General features: G+C 39.0%; 1 protein-coding gene across 1 annotated transcript in view; it reads left to right on the top strand.

Annotated features, from left to right (window-relative positions):
- The window catches only part of TRHDE (thyrotropin releasing hormone degrading enzyme), a 213,640-nt gene that overhangs the window by 176,298 nt on the left and 17,105 nt on the right, over positions 1-20,237 (top strand). Inside the window, exons 13-15 of the mRNA XM_057429460.1 lie at positions 12,727-12,874; positions 15,115-15,212; positions 15,717-15,824. Coding sequence (XP_057285443.1) covers positions 12,727-12,874; positions 15,115-15,212; positions 15,717-15,824 — 354 coding nt within the window. The remainder of the gene's footprint in view (positions 1-12,726; positions 12,875-15,114; positions 15,213-15,716; positions 15,825-20,237) is intronic.

Raw genomic sequence — 20,237 nt, 5'->3', positions numbered from 1 at the left:
CTCGCTTCTTTTCAAGCTGTGAGTTCTGCTGACTCTAGAAAAACAAAATCTGAAGGTAAAGGAAAAGGCAGTGCCAACCTACATTTCAATATATACATCCAGATCCTCTCCCTTGACAGCATCCTTAGCAGCTGGTGCATTTGACTCCAAGGTTGATTCCAGAAGTAAAATACTGAACTAAGCTGATGCTTACTCCAGATCACCTTCTCACCAACTTCGAAAGAGAAATTCACTTTAAATGTAAGTCCCAGTTAACCAAGTATAGCCTTTGGGATCTGGAACATCGTATCTTTAGGACTCTTGTTTTATTTTTTTAACCCCAAGAGAACAACAACAACAAAAGAACCCAACAAATCAAAGCCCACCCTCTCCTTATTCCTTAAATTAATTTCTGGGTGTGGAGTATTGCCATCATCTTATCCATTCAACTACCTGAGGCAGTGCCATCCCCCAAAATGATTAGCCGATCTTATTTCTGGAAACTTAATCTTGTAACTAAGCCTCTGCTTTATAAGCTTCCATATAAAATCCAGAGTTATTATTGCTAAATTGGAAGACTGTTCTTTGAAGTTGCTGTTGGAAACTTAACAAAACTAAACTGTGGAGTTGAAGTGATCTTCATTGTTGTTTTTCTTCTCCAGAGATTAAGATTTCATTTACTGTAGCATTTGAAAACTTTCAGCATATCTGGGCTAATTGGTTCCATGTTACACTTGTTTGTATTACTGAAAGTCCTCTTCAGTGTAATGTCAGAAAAAGTCAATGAAGACCATTTAAAATTCTGGGGCTGGATAGTAAATAGGTGACAAAGGTAGAAGTTCTCATCTAGTCCAATTAATGTACTTCAAAATTTTAACAGCCACATCCAGGGTTGTTGACCTTGTTTTGCTGCCGGTATTCATAAACAATCATGTAGGGTCCATTTAAATGAATAAACTGCATTTTAACTCCAGCCTTCATTATTACTTCTGGTCACATTTGATAGTTCAACACAGAGGCAAACAACAGATATGTCAGCAGCTCCCTTAATTAGTGCTTCTGAGTACCACCCAAGGGAGTGAGTATTACATCAATAGTTTGTATCGTGCTTGGTTAATAGTGGTATAGACTTACTATTTTAATAAATGAGGCCTCATCTAAATTATTTCAGCAGATGCCATAGTAACTCTTTCACTGTCAAGCAAATTTTGGTGATGATTCACCAGCAATTGGTTTAGATACGGCTTCCCTAAGAGTTGTTTCATTTCCTTTGGCATAAATGCTTGATCAATGGGGCAGAGCAGCTGCACTTTTTTAGAGAAAATAGAAAGCTACAAATATTTTAATGTAGCCATCATTCATTCCATATGCTGTGTGACAGTCCATATGTTCTGTGATGTCTCAAAGCCTTGATACCTGCTTTATGTGGAGATACACATTTCAGCTAACATTCGCATAGGTTTGTACAGGAAGAATCAAAGCGATTCTTAAGAGTAAGCACACAAAAGTCAGTTCTGCTTTCACAGTATGTATTATATGTGCATCTAATTCTGCTGTGTAGTAAAGAGCAATAAAGCAAATTGCACAGCACATTCCAGGGAAGTGCTGGTGCTGCGAGAACATCCTGGACTGACATCCTGCTCAGAGCCAGAGAAGAAGTAGGAGAAAACTTCAGCACATACAAAAGAGAAATGATAGACCTGAGTTCTCTGCAGAGTGTTTAGTGGAGGGGTAGGTCTTGGTCTAGTATACATCTATCCTGTAGAAGTGGATGATATGGTTAATGTACATCCCCACAAAATTTGCCTACGCTTCAATTATTTTTGGTACTTCTCAATTATTGTAGCAGTACTTGTGTTTTTGTTATTTTTTTTCCTGTATATTACACTAAATTTGTTCTTGGATGAACCAGAATAAACTGTCAGAAAAACATGACTCTGTTTTCAAGGGAGTGAAAGAATTATTTCTAGCTAATGGTAGTTAGCACATTGTCTTTTCACTCCATGGTCTTGGTCTGTTATGGTTCAAGCTGGTCTCTGAAGTCAGCTTGGTATGGATGTATCCATGTTGCAGTGCAGATGCCAGGGAGTGCTGTGTAATGACAGGGGAGGAGAACAGTCTGTGAAATTTGTTGTGGGAACATTATTTAAACCAGGCCCAGGCTGCACTTCAAGAGAACGCTTAACTTAGAGTTTGAGGTTAAACAAGAGGAAGAGAGTGGCATGAGTGGAGCTTGGTAAAGGCTTCTTAGCAACCTTGAGTATTGGAAAGGAGGATGAGAGGTGCAAATATGGCTTCAAAAATCTGTGTGTTGGTGAGGCAGGGAGAAGTCTTTGTCCAGCATCACAACTTATGCCATTCTGTGGGGACCCTATCTTCTCCTACCTGACATACACCTGTTCCCTGTACTTTCCTTGCATTATATGCCCCTTTTTCTTCCCCACAGCTGCCTTGTTGGCCCTTTTCTTCACCTCTCTCACCTGCCCTTTCACAATAAACACTTTTTTTTTGCACCTTATCCCAGAAACACTTTATTTTTTTCCTTCTGAGGGTCTGACAGGACTAGAATGGGGAGCAAAGGACTCTATGGCTTCCTTGGTCAAGGTAGGAGCAACAAACCACCCTGAGAGGCTGGAGGTACTGTTCTAGACACCCTTTCTTTTCCCAATATCAACAAGTATATATGAATAAAAATCAAGAACTAACTTTTCTAGCTAGAAAGGACAATGCTGATGCCTCATCATCATTAACAAAAACATTTGCCACTTCAGGCTACTTACTGCTTTGCCTACTGTTTTCACCTGGCTGCACAGCTGCTTCTCAGAAATGATCTTACTTTTTGGGCTCATCTGATTGCTGTTGGCCAAGATTGTTGTCTAGAGAAGCTCCAGTCTTTGTGAGTGTATGCTCCACCTGCTTGCCAGAATATACTGCCAGGGTGAATGTTTGAATTCAAAGTACAGACTGTACTTCGGAGGTTTTTGGTCTTCAGTTGGTGACTTTATAAAACAGTTTCACTTGATAATGCTGTGTTAGTTTAGCTCCTCCCTATTTACCTAGAAGTGTGTTTTCCTTTACACAGAAGTCAAACAAGTAATGACAGGAAGGACTGTGTTAGGCTGAGGGTCTGTGCAGGGACTAGAGAAACTTGGAATGCTGTTTTTGTTGCACACTTCCTGTAAAATGGAGATAAGAAAATAGGAGAGAGTGTATGAGAATTTCAGAGAATCTTTTATTATAAATATGTTTATAGGGAATTGCTTTTACAGAAAAAATACCTAATTCCATAGCTATTCTGGTAAACAAAATTCAGCTTGTCTTTGTATTTTCAAGAGCAGCTTTCTGTGCTTTCCATATGAAGTTTCTAGCTTTAAAACACATATTTCACTTGGCTAACTGATATGCAAATTATAAACATTAGAACAGGAAAAAAGAGAGAGATGAAAAAGTATTGTGCCCTGCACCTGGGTCAGGGCAATCCCAAGCACAAATACAGGCTGGGTGGAGAATGGATTGAGAGCAGTCCCAAGGAGCAAAACATTGGGGTGTTTTGGTGTTGATGTTGAGAAGCTCAACGTGACTCAGCAATGTGCACTTGCAGACCGGAAAGAAGTCCATATGCTGGACCGCATCAAAAGGAGCTCTACCAGCAGGTCTAAGGAGGTGATTCTGCCTCTCTGCTCTTGTGAGACACCACGTGTAGTACTGTGCCCAGCTCTGAGGCCCGCAACATAACAAGGACGTGGAGCTGTTGGAGTGAGTCCAGAGGAGGGCCACAGAGTTGATCAGAGGGCTGGAGCACTCTCCTGTGAAGACAGGATGAAGAGTTGAGCTTGTTCAGCCTGGAGAAGAGAAAGCTCCAGGGAGACCTTAGAGCAGCCTCCTAGTACCTAAAGGGGGCCTATAAAAAATCTGGACAGGGACTTAGTACAAGCACTTGTAGTGATAGGACAAGGGGTAGTCGCTTTAAACTGGAAGAGGGTAGATTTAGATTAGGTATTAGGAAGAAGTTCTTTAGTGGGAGGGAGGTGAGTCACAGGAACAGGTTGCCCAGAGCAGCTTTGGCTGCCCCATCCCTGGAAGTATTCGAAGGCCAGGCTGGGAGAGGCTTTGGGCAACCTGGTTTAGTGGAAGGTGTCCCTGCTTGTGGCAGGAGTGGAACTAAATGATTTAAGGTTCCTTCCAACCCAAACCATTCCATGATTCTATAATAATAATAAACTAACTCATTTTTGAGTTTGCGCAAACATGCTCTCATAGATATCATTGCTTGTTTGACAACTTAGTGAATAGAAGGACTGTTTCATTGTACCCTTTCCAGCAAGGTAATCAAGAAATAAAATAAATAATACTTTTAATAATTGAGTCATCTGAAATTGACGTCTCTTAGCTCTGGAAATACTTTCAAATTTCTTTAGTTAATTTAAGTGCATGAAGGATATCTCAAAAATCAGGGTTTCATGATGATGAAAAACATGGCATACCTAACTTACTGCAGTCTTAATTTTCAGCAGTAAGATCATTTCTTTTCATCTTACATTACTATTTTTTAATTCCTTTTATTTTATTTTTTTTTTTATATGGGGGAAAAGAGGAAAAGAGAGATACTGAACTCCAGTTTTGTGGAATTTTTGTTGCATTTTTACAAACACAGAAGGTTTTAAGTTGGGGGTTTTTTATGTTTTCAACAAAGGTGATTAATTCAAATATTAGTCTTTGCTTATGTGGCAACTCTAAAACTGTGCAAGATAATTTAAGCTATGTGATGCTCTGATAATTACATTAAATTTGAACTGTACTTTGTAGGATGCTTCAAATGCTCTTATGTGCAGTTGAATGTCACTTGAAGAGTCCTCAAATATTTTGCATGTAAGAAAACATAATAATAGGCAGGCTGCACCTAAAACTGTTATACTCTCTGAATCCTTTGATGTTGGAGAGACTGGATGCTGGTTAAATTCAGTGCTTACAATGAGTGTGTAAGCTGCATTTTGCTGTTGAATTTATCAAAGAGCACACGTGCATTCCTGTCCTGTTTATGTGGAAGTCTGGAGCTGGAACAAATCATAATGCCTCCATCAAGTCAGTCTGGATCTTTTAGAAAAGCAGAGTCCTTACCTGCTCCTAAGTCAGCTCGACCCTGGGAGTGGAAGGTGATGCAGATCATTCTTTGATGCTGGAGATTACAGGGCCTCTTTTTACAGGTTACTTGGTAGTTTTCTATGAAAAAACTTTCTTTTCCTACCTTCCCTTAATGAACATAAATGTGAGTCATCATAAATTTTTAATCTTGACTTCCCAGTCCTGCAGGAGTGGAAGGTGAAATTTGTGACTACAAGAGTTAGTTTCCCTGTTGCATGGGTTGTCTTGCTCAAAGCTTTTTTTTTGTGTGAGGTTTCGACATACCCATTTTTACTCAGCTGTTAAAAAACTGCTGTTTAAGCACTATGGGAAAGAATATCCTGAATATATCAGTGGGGTCACCAGTCCTTGGTAGGTCCAGGAAAAATGAATAGGGTTAGAAAATGCAAAATACAATTAAATGTGAATGTTCGTTGGCACCAGCTTTCTCTGTGAATTAATCTAATCCACATACTTGATTTTAAAGGAAAAGAATGAATCATAGAATAGTTAGGTTTGGAAAGGACCTTAACATTATCAAGTTCCACCCCCCCTGCTATGGACAGGGACACCTCACACTAAACCATGTCACCCAAGGCTCTATCCAACCTGGCCTTGAACACTGCCAGGCATGGAGCATTCACGACTTCCTTGGGCAAGCTATTCCAGTGCCTCACCACTCACACAGTAAAGAATCAATGAATAAGTATCCGAACTTCCTTTATGGGTTAATGATTAAAGTCTAGTTATTCATATATTGCACATGCGCAGAAACAAAACTGAAGCTGATCTGAGTCATACATCTGTGTTCTGAAGAGCTGCATTTTCCCCCTTCAAAATTATCCAGACAAAAAAGCTAGTCAGGTTTCACATATTTCATAAGAAACAGACGATGAGAGTGAGTTTTAAACCAGCAGCAAGTAAATCACCTCATTTTCATTGTTTCAGCATTGCAAACCAGTTTGCTGCCAGCTTGGATTTTCTAATTTTGATTTAAACACATGACTTCTAATGACTTTGTTGGGTGGTGGGACTAGGGGATTTATGGTGCCCTTGTATGTGGGACTCTCATCACTGTACGGCAGCCCTGTCGGTTTTGTGACAGAGTCTGTTTGACTGGTGCTGGATTTATGATAGAAATAATTCAGAACAGAGTAATAATTTTCCCTTGGCAATTACACTACCATTTGGTACTTTGTCCCTAAGGGGAAAATGAATGTGCTGGGATCTGTCCATAAGTTCAGCGCTCAGTGTAAAGAACAAATCAAGGTCAGAATGCAGCTGAATGCACGCTGTTTCATAATATAATCTAGATCTCCTGCTTTTATCTGATTCATTAAAAGCTCATTTAATGTAAAGATCATTTTTGATTGACATGAGATTTTTAGTGGGAATACTTTGTGAGGAGTATTTCATTATCACGTTCAGTACTTTCTTTTTCTTTTCATTGCTTCTTTTCTCTGTAGCCATGGCCATCGTAGCAATTTCTTCAGTGTAAGCAGAATAGCACCTTGCTGAGGGTTGGTGCCTATGATATTATATAATAAGCTGCTTTTGAAAGGTCTTTTTCCACCTCTGCCCTTGTTGTAAAAATGGGATATCACTTTTCACCAGAGTTCATCGTCAGCCTCTTTAGACAAAAGGAAAAAGGAAGCTTATAGAAGGTGGAAGTGAGGGCAGGTGGACTGGGAGGAATACAGGGACATTATCTGGGAAGCTAGGGATCAGGTCAGGAAAGCTAAGGCCCAGTTAGAGTTGAGTCTGGCCAGAGATCTCAAGGATAACATGAAGGGCTTCTGTAAGTATATGGTAAACAAAAGCCAGACTAGGGATAATGTGGGCCCACTCTGGAAGAAAATGGGAGAACTGGCTTCCCTCAATTTGGAGAAGACTGAGGTTCTCAGTGACTTCTTTGCCTCAGTCTTCACCAGGAAGTGCTCTGACTACACCACCCAAGTCTTGGAAGACAAATGAAGGGACTGGGAGAATGAAGACCTTAGGCCCACTGTAGGAGAGAATCAGGCTCAAGATCATCTTAAGAACCTGAATGTGGACAAGTCCATGGGACCATCTGTGGGTCCTGAAGGAACTGGTGAATGAAGTTGCTAAGCCACTGTCCATCACATTTGAAAAATCATGGCAGGTGAAGTTCCTGATGACTGCAAAAGGGAAATATAACCTCCACTATCCAGAAGAGGAAAATGAAAGACCTGGGGAACTACAGACCAGTCACTCTCACCTCTGTGCCAGGCAAAATCTTGGAGCAGATTCTCCTGGAAAGCATGCTAAGGCACATGAAAAACAACAAGGTGCAAAGCACTTGACATCATCTGCCTGGACTTGTGTAAAGCATTCAACGCTGTCCTGCATGGCATCCTTGTCTCTAAATTGGAGAGACATCAATTTGATGGATGGACCACTCAGTGGACAAAGAATTGTCTGGATGGCCACGTGCAAAGAGTTGTGGTCCGTCTCAATGTCCGGCTGGAGACCAGTAATGAGTGGTGTCCCTCAGGGATTGGTGTTGGGACCGGTCTTGTTCAACATCTTTGTCACTGACATGGACAGTGGGATTGAGTGCGCCCTCAGCAAGTTTGCCGATGACACCAAGCTGTGTGGTTCAGTTGATAGGCTGGAGGGAAGGAATGCCATCCAGAGGGTCCTTGACACGCTTGTGAGGTGGGCTGATGCCAACCTCCTGAAGTTTAACCCTGCCAAGTGCAAGGTCCTACACCTGGGTGGGAGCAATCCCAGGCACAGCTACAGGTTGGGCAGAGAAGAGATTCAGAGCAGCCCTGCGGAGAAGGACTTGGGGGTGCTGGTCGGTGAGAAAATGAACATGAGCCGGCTTCAGTGTGCGCTCGCAGCCCAGAAAGCCAACCGTATCCTGGGCTGCATTAAAAGGAGCGTGACCAGCAGGTCAAAGGAGGTGATCCTGCCCCTTTACTCTGCTTTCATGAGACCTCACCTGAAGTATTGTGTGCAGTTCTGGTGTCAACATGAAAAGGACATGGAACTGTTGGAACAAGTCCAGAGGAGGGCCACGAGGATGATCAGGGGACTGGAGCACCTCCTGTATGAAGACAGGCTGAGGAAGTTGGGACTGTTCAGCCTGGAGAAGAGAAGGCTGCGTGGAGACCTCATAGCAGCCTTCCAGTATCTGAAGGGGGCCTACAAAGATGCCAGAGACTCTTCATCAGGGACTGTAGTGATAGGACAAGGGGTAATGAGTTAAACTTAAACAGGGGAAGTTCAGGTTAGATACAAGGAGGAAGTTCCTTACTGTGAGGGTGGTGAGGCACTGGCATATGTTGCCCAAAGTGGTAAATGCTTCATTAATGGCAGTGTTCAAGGTCAGGTTGGACAGAGCCTAGCGCAACATGTGAGGTATCCCTGCCTGTGTTAAGGGGGTTGGAATTAGATGATCTTTAGGTCCTTTCCAACCTTAACTATTCTATGATTCTGTGATTCTATGACATAAATACCTGCTGCACCAGGATGTTTGTCTAGAAGTAATCTGTCTAATAGCTAAAAAGATCTTTTTGCTAGTCTATGTTCCTGTTCTCCTGTTCTCCAGTTCAGTTCAGCAGTCAACTTTGAAATTAGGAGCACAGATAAGACGCATCTCATGTGTTGCCTTGTTTTTAGCACATGCTAAAGTTCTCATGTGAAATGGTGGCTGTGGAATCATTGACACGCTGATAAATTGGTGGGTAAGGACAATTATATAAAAAGTGATAAAATACTGAGGTGTTTCCAATGTGATGGTTTTGGTTAAATTTTGCTTTTGTAGTCATGTCTCAGTATGATGAATGCTGGCTTAGAGATGGCTTGTAGAGGCTCTTTTTAAATCTGGGCTTATTTCTGTGTGACCAGTGATGTAAATAATCTAGAATACAATATACATGGTTCCTGTTTTTTTGTAGTTTATACTTGAAGCTATGTAAACAACCTTTCATTTAGGGCATTAAATTGACCTGTTGGTACTCTTCTGTGAATATTTACATGGCCAAAGACCAGAGTTACAATGTTCTTAATATTATGCCTCTAGGAAAAGGAGTATTGAAATTCTAGTGCTCATTTTATATCCAAAGCTAGAGGCCTATATAAACAAAACTGGACATTTTTTTTTTGCTAGGAGTGCCATTGTTATGAATCTGCTTCGGGTAGGAGAGGGACTAGATGTGTTCTTAAGTTAGCTTCCAGCTTCCAGCTTCCAGTTTTCAATCCAGATGCTGTTGGTGAAGTTTTGTAAACTTCTTAACCTGCACTTGAGAAGTACTTAGCCTGAACATCAATATGCATCTGTCCACTGTTTACGAATTGACACCACTTGATTTGACTATTTTATCTGTTAAAATATTCGCCAAGGCTCTCCCAGACTCCTTTGCAGATTTTTTTCAATTGTAGGTACGTGCTTGCTGAGTTTCTCAGGTGGGTACTGGAGACATAGCTGGAGAAACCTTTTTCAGACCAGACATAAGACTGGACATCACAGTATTTCTGCAGTGTTTGTGTTTGTTATCTGGTTTCAGTATAGCCTATAATCAGTTATTGCCTGAGTGACAGAAAATACTTCAATTTTCCTCGAGATGGGTAAGCTGGAATAGAACCTTGTCTCAGCCCTGGCTCTTGTGTATTTGGACTTTGGCAGGCAATATCTGATAGTAATTTTGCTGGACTTTAAGGATAGAAATATGATTGATGGCTAAAAAGACACAAGAAAAATAAGGATTTCTGCCACTGACCTTCCAGTGACATTGTTGGGAGAGTGATAAATCAAGCTGCATGTGTAGAGTATATACTTAACTAATGTTATACTCTGTAGTGCCTTTGAGTAAATATTTCCAGACAGAGAAATTGTTTTACTTTTTTTTCCTTTGATGGGAAGGTTGCTACCGTGACTTTTATTATTTTTGTAGTAGTAACTGTTAAACATTTCTGTTCTGTTGAACATTTCTGTGGGTCTGTGGTTTTATGCCATTGCTCAGAGAGATACTCAGAACAGACTCATTCTGTGTTCTGTCTTCTTTTCTCATCTTAGTCCTTTCCTGCTCCATAAATGACACAAGTGATTTCATTTAGCAGTTGTCAGCCAGCTGGAGGTGTGTGTTTGTCACAAGTCCTGTGACACTTGTGAGTCTTTGACCATACCTTCCTCCTTTGATTTTCTGGCCAGATCCTGTGTAACCATCTTTGAAAGGTTCTCCTGATGGACAATCCTAGAAATGTGCCAGCACACTTTGGCTGATGAGAGAGTTTGCTACTGTTCAAGAGACAGTACATCTTGCTGGATGCAGTATCCCCTAGGAAAGAGAAGTCTTGAAATTACTCTCAGTGCTGGTCAAGCTTCTAATGTAAAGTTAAAGGATATGACTGTAGTAAAATACAAAGCTTAAGAAACCAAACACTGTGCTTTGTGAAGATGCAGGATACTAGTGCGTAGATCACCACAGTCATGGTGCTTTGGCTATTTTCTGTCTTCTGCTAACCCGATTGTTGTGATAGTCATGGTGACTCCTAGGACAAGTCACACAGGTCCTAGACCTGTGATCTAGGTTCTAGGACTTTTAAATCCATTTTACACTTTCTGGTTTATCTCTTTTATGGTTTAGGGTCAGAGCTTCTCCTTATATCCTATTTTCCAAAATATGAATGCCAAAAATTAGCAACCTTACCAAAATGTTTCCTTTTTTTTTTTTTTGTGAATGAAAATACAGCTTTTTAAGCTGTGGTATAAATTTAATATTTGATGGCATATATACCACATTTTACACAAAAATGTAAACCAGTGAATGTACTCATCTTGACAGAATGGACAGAATGACAGAAACAATAAAATGGCAAATACTCTGGTAGTGCAGTGTATTTGGAATAAGAAGTTCATAAACATGGCTTAGTGGCTGAGGGTGAAAGAATAGGATGGTCATGGTTTTCTGTAGGCATCCATACAACAAAATAGTGTAGAATATAAAGAACAACCTGCAGTGGCAAAGTTGCTGAAACACTTCTGTTTTCTCTGGGGAAGTGCTCCTATCTTAACTGCCACTGTAAGAGGATTTTAGATATGTCTCTGCTCAAGTTCCCTCAGAAGTCCAACCTAGAAGCTGTACTTGAAAAGTATTAAAAACATGTGCTGACAGAGTTTATCATTGATCATAGCACCCGTAACCACTTTCCCTGATCTGAAGTGATGAATTTGTTGCCATTTATATAATAATGTCATTCACAAGGACCTCTCCTTATCCCTGTCCCTGCTCTTGGGACTGATTCAAACATTCCCACAATCTGTTTCTGTGAGAAGGAATAGACCGTTCAGGAAACAACAGTAAAAGTGGGGGACAGGAGGAGAGGAAGGCATAATTGAATGGGCTGAGGAACTTGGAAGTTAGAAGCCGTGACTGATGAGAGTAACAGTTCCTGTTGTGAACAGGATGAGTATCATCAGCTAAGTATCATGATTTTGAAAATGATTAGGAAAGCCAAGAGCTCAGGAATAAGAGATACATCTCTCTGAGTCACTTCTTGCATGTCTTTATTGGGAAGTTAAGCTTAAAAAGAAATAATCTGTTTGGTTTGCAGTGATGATTTCCTTTTTGCACTTAGCATTGAGAGATTTAATTTTGGAAGCATATTCCTAAATGTCCATTAGTGCAGCTATAATAAACATCCTTCTGTTTATTCCTTAAGCAGCATGTCACCTAGAGCTATTCCTCTTGTTCCATATTCCACGCTTTCTCATGTCAATCAAATTATCAGTAACAATAATCACAAATCCCATTGGGAACTAATTGCACATATGCAACTTCAAGCTAGTTTACCTCTTTGCTAATGTTATCTCCAAGATTTTTAACTGCAGTCAATCCTGCTTGCTTCTAGCTCTGTAATTTTGGTTGCACATCTTTACAAACTATTAAGACCTAGAACTCATCCTCATGATACTCTGCTGCTTCAGAAATAAGAAAGCCCTGTAAAATGGAGTAACCTTCTCTTTGGTCTTTTGTGACTGTAAAAAAGTGGGACAAAATTCTGATTGATTTATAAACACCTGAAAAAACATAATTAATGTAGAAAGTGCTGAAACATCCTTAGTCAAAGTGATGTCACTGGATAAGTCATTTCAAAGTGGCTTAAGGTATCTGCAAAGGAGAGAAAAATGACGGGAGGATAACTGAAACTGAAAATGCTTCCTTGCCACTAGTTCTTCCCAATTGCCTATGGCCAGTAGAAATGTTCTCTGAAGCAAAATGTTTCGGGTCGTTGATATTATACAGGCATCTTTGTATCCTACAAATCAGTAGACATCTTCCTTTTGCTTAAAGTAAGTTACTTCATTGTTCATGCCTTTCATAGCCACAGGATTCCACATAAAGTAGGGATAGCTTGTCTAGTTTTCTTTCATGTGTATTCATGCCTTCCTTCATCCATAAGTGTGCTTGCACATGTTGGGAGTGACTGTGAGTTGCTGTTTTTTGTAAGGTTGTCTTTTATGTCATTTTAGTGTAATAAGTTTATAATGTTTTTCTGCCTTTTCTTTTGGAAAAAAAAAAAAAAGAAAAAGTAATTTTTGCCTCATTGGGTATCTTCTGCAAAATCAATTTAACACTAATATCTTTTATTGTGCAGAGCTGGTTATTTGCCTCAGAATATCCCTTTGGAGATTATAAGATACTTTTCAGAGGAGAAGGATTTTCTGCCTTGGCATGCTGCCAGCCGAGCTCTTTATCCTCTAGATAAATTGCTGGACCGAGCAGAAAACTACAACATCTTCAATGTAAGAGATACAACCTTCCTTCCATCTGTCCTTCTGTCCATCCTTGCTTCCTTCCTTCCATCCTTACTTCCTTCTTTCCATCCGTCCTTCCGTCCTTGTTCGTTTCTTCTGTCCCTACTTCCATCTGTCCTTCCATCCACCCTTCCTTCCTTCTGTCCTTCATTTGTTCCATCCATCCTTCTATCCTTCCTTCCTTCTATCCTTTTTCTTTCTCTTACTCCACCTCCTTTCATTGCCAGGAGTTAAGCTATTCCCAGTCATATACTGTAAATGACCTAGGGATATTAGCTTTCTTCTTAATTATTCTTTATTTAAACATAGCAGTTGTCAAGCTTTGGTTCATTTGCATTTGAATAGTGATAACTGTTGTTTGAGGCATATATGATTAGCAGAAGGAAAGGCAATTATCTATCCTATAAAATATTATGTCAAGAAAAGTATTTCACTTAAAAGAGCCAAAGTAATCTGTTTCCAGATTTTCTCTTTTGAGGAGCCCCACAGCGATATTTAGGTTGATGCCCAAGCTCAGCAAGGAAACTAAACGCAAACACAACTCAACAGGATGCATGCAACTGAAGTGAAGATTTGTAGTCATTATTTCATCCAAAAAGCCGTGGTGAATTCCATGCAGTTACCTTAATTAACAAGGATTAGATCTCCATTGAATCAAAAGCCCATTCATAATTGGGTCTGAAGGGACCAGTAACAGCTAGCAGTACATAATTAAGATAGACATGACAAACATTTTAACATTTTACCTGAAACTACACTGAAGCATGTTTTATGAAGTTCACAGGACTTGATTGCAGCCAGTGACACTTAATGAATTCTTGGGCTTTTAATTCATTAGGAATTTTATGTAAGCTATGTATTTTCAAAGGCCAACGTACTGTAATTTTATGTAATTTTGTAAAGCCTTCAAATGGAGAAACTCCCTAAAGCCTGAAATGCTTAAAAGTGCTTTTTGCTTAAACATGGGTTTGCTTGTGAGTCTGTGTACGCACAGACCCACATGCTCAGACAACAGGAAGCAAGAGGTGGCTGCATGTATGTATATGCATATAGAAGTACATACAAGTATATATATACATACACACACATACATAGAGCTACCTGCTGACATGGAAAAGAAATTTTGTAGAACAAATACTACAGATTAATAAAGACACATTGAAATTCTTTATGAACCTCCAGTGTAAGTCTACATGCAAACCAGAGCCTTAATATAAAATGATGTTGAAATAATTTGCATGTTTAGTCTGTTGTTAGCTGTACAGAAAAATTCTTATGAGCCTGCCATTGCTGTATCACTTTTAAACACGGCTGTCTGAAGAAAACACAGTTTTAATAAATAAAACCAGTAAAATTCATGGGTGTGTTGTGTTTTATCACTACTGATGAGAGCTTTGCAAGCAAAGGTGATAGCAGAGGAAATAAAAAGTCTTATTAGTCACAGAATAACGTATCTAGTAGAGAAAGCTGCACTATGAATTTACTTTTGTGTTGACATCATATATACATGCACATGCACCTACAGTAATAAAATATATGCTGTCCTATGTGGGTCTTCATATCTCAGATATCTTTTTCCAGTCAGCAAACTGAATACAATAACTTTTTTTCTTCACAACTTCTCAGAATATGTAAATATGTCTCCTGTGTAAAAACTAAAATTAACTAAAATAAATCTTGGGCATTTTTTTTTTTTTTTTGTTCTTTAAGCATACCAAAACCCTTAACTTAAGGCATAGTGTCATTAAATGCACAAAGCTACTTTGCAGCCACGTTGTTCTGTATTCTGAAGCTAAGTGAATGTACTTCTGCAGTGTTTTTGCTATGGCTATTGAACCAATATTCTTTAAAAAGTGTACATGCACACTGTAGTTGAGATTGGCTATAGAGTAGAAATTAAGCTATTGACACTCTTGCAAATTTTCAGTTGTGTATTGTGAGTTCAAAATAGCATGTAATAAACTTTTAAATTGATGAGGTTTGTAACAATAAATTGTCTTATACTAGGCATCTAATCAAATAGCTGTTCTACAGATTACTTCTCACTATAGCAATGAAAGGATTACAGGCAGACATTGCTTTGCTAAATGCAAATGAAAATCTTTGGAAAATCAGACATTGAGGTTGACAAAAAAAGAAAACCAACCAAAACCTCAATAGTCAGTAGTACTTCAATTTCAAATAAGGAATAAAATTATCATCAAATATGTTTTTCTTTCTTCCCTCAGGAGTATATATTAAGACAAGTTGCATCAATGTATCTCAAGCTTGGATGGCCAACGAATAATTTAAACAAATCGCTTGTTCAAGCATCATACCAACATGAGTACTGTTATATTTCTCTTTTTATTGTGTTTGTTTTTTTTTTTTATATTTTTGTGGGATGTAGTAATAATGCGCTTTCTTAAATTTTGGTGTCATCTTCAGCATGTCATACTTTCTTAGCTCTATTGTCCTTCTGTTTTTCCTTTCTGGGTTAGAGGGAGAGCAGCAACATGCTGTGAGATGAATTCCTCTTTCTTTAGTTTGGAGAACATGATTTCCTAAGCCTTAATTTAATATCTGGCTGAACTGGATGTTTAAGGACTTGGATTTGTGACCACGGAGGTCAGAAAGAATGCATAAGTGTAAATGGGGATTGGTTTTGGTTCACAACCTTTCTTTAGTTGTTGCAGCGGCTGTAGGCATTAAATCGACACTAAAATTTGTGTAGTTGGATTATCTCTGATATGTTGCCCTACTATCAGTTGCTGCCACTGTTACAAAAATTGCTTTTTGTAAACAAACACATTCATTAATGCAGCCTTGTGGCTTTCTTTAATTTGGACAGAGAGTTGCGTCGAGAAGTCATCATGTTGGCCTGTAGCTTCGGTAACAAACACTGTCACCAGCAGGCTGCAACTTTAATCTCGGATTGGATTTCTAGCAATAGGAACCGGTAAGTGGAACTGAAATGTGTATGTCCTGTTTCTCCTACTCAGAGGCAATACAGCTGGCGTGCTTCCTTTCCTGCCTGCTCCCATCTGCAGTGCCCTGTTCTGCAGAGTGGTATGGAAGGAAGCAGAGGTCGCTGGCTGCTATTTAAAAATGTCTGTGGGGCTTCAGAATGAATTATTTGAATTTGCATATGTGAGTGGGGCACCCATGTAGCCTCTGCCCACTCCTTTTAAATTGCTGTCAGATGATTATATGCTAGAAGGCAAGAAGATGAGTTTTAAGGAGGGGTTTAAAAGAAAAAAAATGAATGAACAGCATATTGGCAGACAGCCATGGAGCCTGTGTCAGGGCAAAAGAGCAGAAGGGGACAAGTGATAAAGGAACTGAGAGAAGTTAGAGGAAGAACAATTGAGAAGAAAGAAAAGAAACAAAACGATGTATTTGAGGGAAATGATACGAAGTACTTAAGGGTGAAGACTTGGAAATCAACGTGATTCAGGAACACATGGAAAAGCTAGTGTAAGTTTTCAGAGACAGGATAATATGACAACTGATATGTTGAGCATTAGCAGCAGTGTAGTGGTTTGACAGCAAATACCTAAGTTTGTCTATTCAGACCCAGGTTTATTCAGCTGAGGCAAGGGGACGTGGGCCATGGATGGCATATAGAGTTTATATTTTAAAGGCAAGCATCTAAGAAATGTTAAATTACTGAAAATACAAATATTTAAGTGAGTAGTGATCTATGGACAATAAGGGTGTAGGTTAAGCCCTATTGGTTATGACTTCTTGAGAAAGAATGATGGATTTTCTGATATGTGGAATATGGGTGTAGAAGTATTTGCATAAGTACATGACATGATACTGTGGTTTGAAGGAAAATATTTTACTTTGATGTAACAAAGAGAAAGAGAAGAGAAAAAGTCTTACAATTTTAGTCCAAATCTTGTAATAGCTCTAAAAACATGTAGGATTTTTCGAAGACATGTTAGGCCGATTTAATTGTTTGCAATTAAAGTGTGTCTGTCTGTCTTTGGAATGTTTGAAAATCCTTTACAGGCATACCCAGTTACATAAGTACCTGAGTGTCTTTTAAAACCAGCCATGAACTTGCCATGAACGGAAGTTGCATTTCGATATGAATTTGAAACTTCTGAAAAAATTATCTTGAAACTATGAATATGCACCTTTAAAGATGTGTGTGAGCAGGAGGGTTTTCTTGCGTAAGATGATACCAGTTGTATTTACTATGAAATATATACCCTGGGGTTTTATATGAACTCTTATAATCATCAGCAACAATCACTATGAAACTATTCAATGAGGAGATAAAAGAGAAAGAATCATTGGAAACAATATGCAAAAGTAATTTACTTAGATATTCATTTGCAAAATTAGTTAATCAAACCTAGCACCATCTATTAGCATGCACAGCAGTAGATTATTCAGTGTTAAAAAGCTGACATCCTGCAAAGCTTTCTCCTACTCTGTGTCTTCATCCTTGCAAACAGGATTGAAGAAGGAAGCATCACAGGGGGAAAAAAAAAAAAAAAAGCTTATTGCTTTACTAACAATAACAAGAGAGGAATAAATTTAAGGAGCCATCTGAAGATTCATCTTAGCCTTTCTATGAGGCTATTCTTGGGAGCACAAGATTGTGGTTGCCAGCATATGACGAATATTATGATAAAAGCATCACAGCAGGGCAGAAGAAGAGAACAGGTGCAAAGTTAAAGCAGTACATTTCTCCAAAGGAACTGTACAGTTTTGAAAACGAGCTGCAGTAAATAATGTAATTATAGAATACAGATTGACAGGCAGCCGATAAATAGGGGTACAACTTACAAAGAAGGTGAAGATGTGTTTTTATTTATTTATTAAGATTATTTATTCAACTGCCCACCCCAGAATTTACCAGTTACTATTCTCAGAGCAGTCTGACAAACTGAATGTAACTAACGTATGAGCTGACTCATTTTTTATCTACTTAAATTCAAACAATATTGCAAATGCTACTAGTAGTAGCAGCTTGGTAGGCATAAAATCAGCTTATTTTTTGCAGTAACAACATTTGTAGGGGTTTGTCAATATTCTCTCAAGAACGTTCAGATCCCTGCTGCATCAGAGGTGCCTCGTATCACCTTTGCTCAGTTTAAACCAACTCAGACCAAAACCTGAAAGTAAAGCAGGGGCTGTTTTACCTGCTTTTCCACCAGGAAAATTATGGTGACTCTGCAATCAGGATTCAATTAACATGGTGTTTGAGTCATGCTTCTGCCTCTTTTAGCACTTCAGAGACAATAGCTATTTTAAGTGCAAAAGGCAAGCAGATAAGTACAAGATACATGCAGAGAGCACATCCAACAAGTGCCATTTTGTATTCTTTCTCATCAGTCAAGTGTTTTGCTCAGATTGATGCCTTTAACAGCTATCTGTGAATTTGCTGCAGCCACCTCAGAATCTGTAGGAATATCTCAAAGCTTGCTTTTTTAAAAAGAAAGGGAAACTCATGCTGCCCATCTTTTTCCAAACTTCTCTGACAACTGGTGAGGAAAGCTGGTGACAGGTACAGAAACTATATATATCCTTGCCTGTTCCACTCCTTATCAGCAATGAATCAGGTTGTATCTGCTGAAAACTGCTCTATAAGTTCTTGTAGATAGATGTCTTTTCCTCTTCTGAAACAGAACACAGACATTGTCTCATGCTTTGCAGAAAGCCTAGTCTTGGTGTTTTCCATAGCAGAGCAAGAAAACAGGGCTCCAGAAAGCCCAGAGATATTTTTTATATACAAGTATAATTTGAGTTTGACTACAAGAGTAAAAATAAAGGATAATTTTCAACCTTTCCACCCATCCTGTCACAAAAACCTTAGTCTGGAAGATGGTGTGTTTCGTATGAGTTAACTCACAAGCAGTGCATGATAAGAGGAACACAATTTCTTCAAAGCAGTAGAGGCTATGGAAATAGGCTTCTGTCCCAAGATTCTAATCAATACAAACTTAGGGTAGTATTAAATTAATATGTGGTATTGAACATCACATAAATGCACAGATATTAAATCATGCAAAGAAGGTTTTGATTCCCTGGCAGTTACTGCAGTTAAAGTTTGAATAAGCATTAGAGAGAATGTGCAAGTAATAATACTGTAGGAATGCTAAAATTCATAACTTTTTAGCCACATTTTTAATCTGTGGCTTTTTAGAAGTTATTTTGAAATGTTCTTCCTGTTTTACTTGTAGCATTTAATTATGGATAAAGTGTTGGGTAATAAACAAATACAGTGATATCTAACTGTTTTACCAGCATATGCCTACAGTTGCTGTGCTTTTTAGTAATTATATTTAATCTGGTAGGTCCAGAAATTAATTACCATCTACTTTTCTCGGTAGGGGATTGAAATAATCATAATAATCAGTTACTGTTTGTACTTTGTAATTACATGTTCTTTACTGTGAAAATAATTTGCCACCGTTCTAGTAAAATAATGGTCATTTATAGCACAAAGTCAGAGTTCCTTTTTGTGTTTCCAGCAGTATTTGTAAAAAGCCATTAGATTTTAAAATGTAGGACTTCAGATTTTCTTATGGAATTATTAAAAAAAAACAAACCTATACATGTGATGTGCAGTGTTAGCCTTCACACATGAAATGCTGGTCATCTGAGAGGCTCGAAAGTGTTAATTTCTCAAGTGACTTTGGTGTTGCAGTGCTTCATTTTTCAGATGCCTGGCTCACAGGGCAGACTCAAATGCTTGGAGTTATACTTCTCACAAGGGGATTTGGGAACTTCTTAATGAGTTGGTGGTAACTGCCATGCTGAGTGAAGTGCCTCTTACCAAGAGACTGTGTGAAGCGAGAGTGGGCCCTCTTAGTGTCTAGCACTACAGGCAGAAAGATACCTATATCAAATGAATATGTAAATGGTGATCATAGGGATCCTTGCAAAAGATGCCTTTCAAAAGTGTCACTAAAGCAGGAAAAGGTCTGCTCCTTTTCTTTTCAAATACAGCTGGCGGAGAAGCTGTTCCTCAACCTTCTTTTGAGCAGTAATTCTGAGGCTGTGGTAGAACTTCAGTTTAGTACCTCAGCCCTGCATCTGCCATATGTAGAATACCACCCTGATGACTAATCTGTGAGGTGTTCAGGACAGTATTAAGGCACTGCAACATACTTTCCTCCTCTAGTTGAAGTTCAGCCACTGGAATTTCCTTCCTTATCAGGAGAAATAATACAGTTCTCCAGCCTAAAGGTGAGAGCACTCATATCAGGGAGGGAGGCTTGAGTGCCTAAAATATCATGATTACTTTTTGCATGCGAAGGGCTTTAGGTGGTACTGCTCGCTACCTCTTTTGCGGGGCAAAACATAATGCTAAAGCAGGCAACATAATTCTGAAAAGTTATAGCTAAATAAC

Source organism: Pezoporus wallicus, unplaced genomic scaffold, assembly GCF_028554395.1.
Source record: "Pezoporus wallicus isolate ANWC-B61680 ecotype Strahan unplaced genomic scaffold, APGP_CSIRO_Pwel_v1 contig_5069, whole genome shotgun sequence".
Classification (NCBI taxonomy): Eukaryota; Metazoa; Chordata; class Aves; order Psittaciformes; family Psittacidae; genus Pezoporus; species Pezoporus wallicus.
The sequence above is the reverse complement of the archived record's forward strand: the minus strand, read 5'-3'. Positions and strand labels throughout refer to the sequence as shown.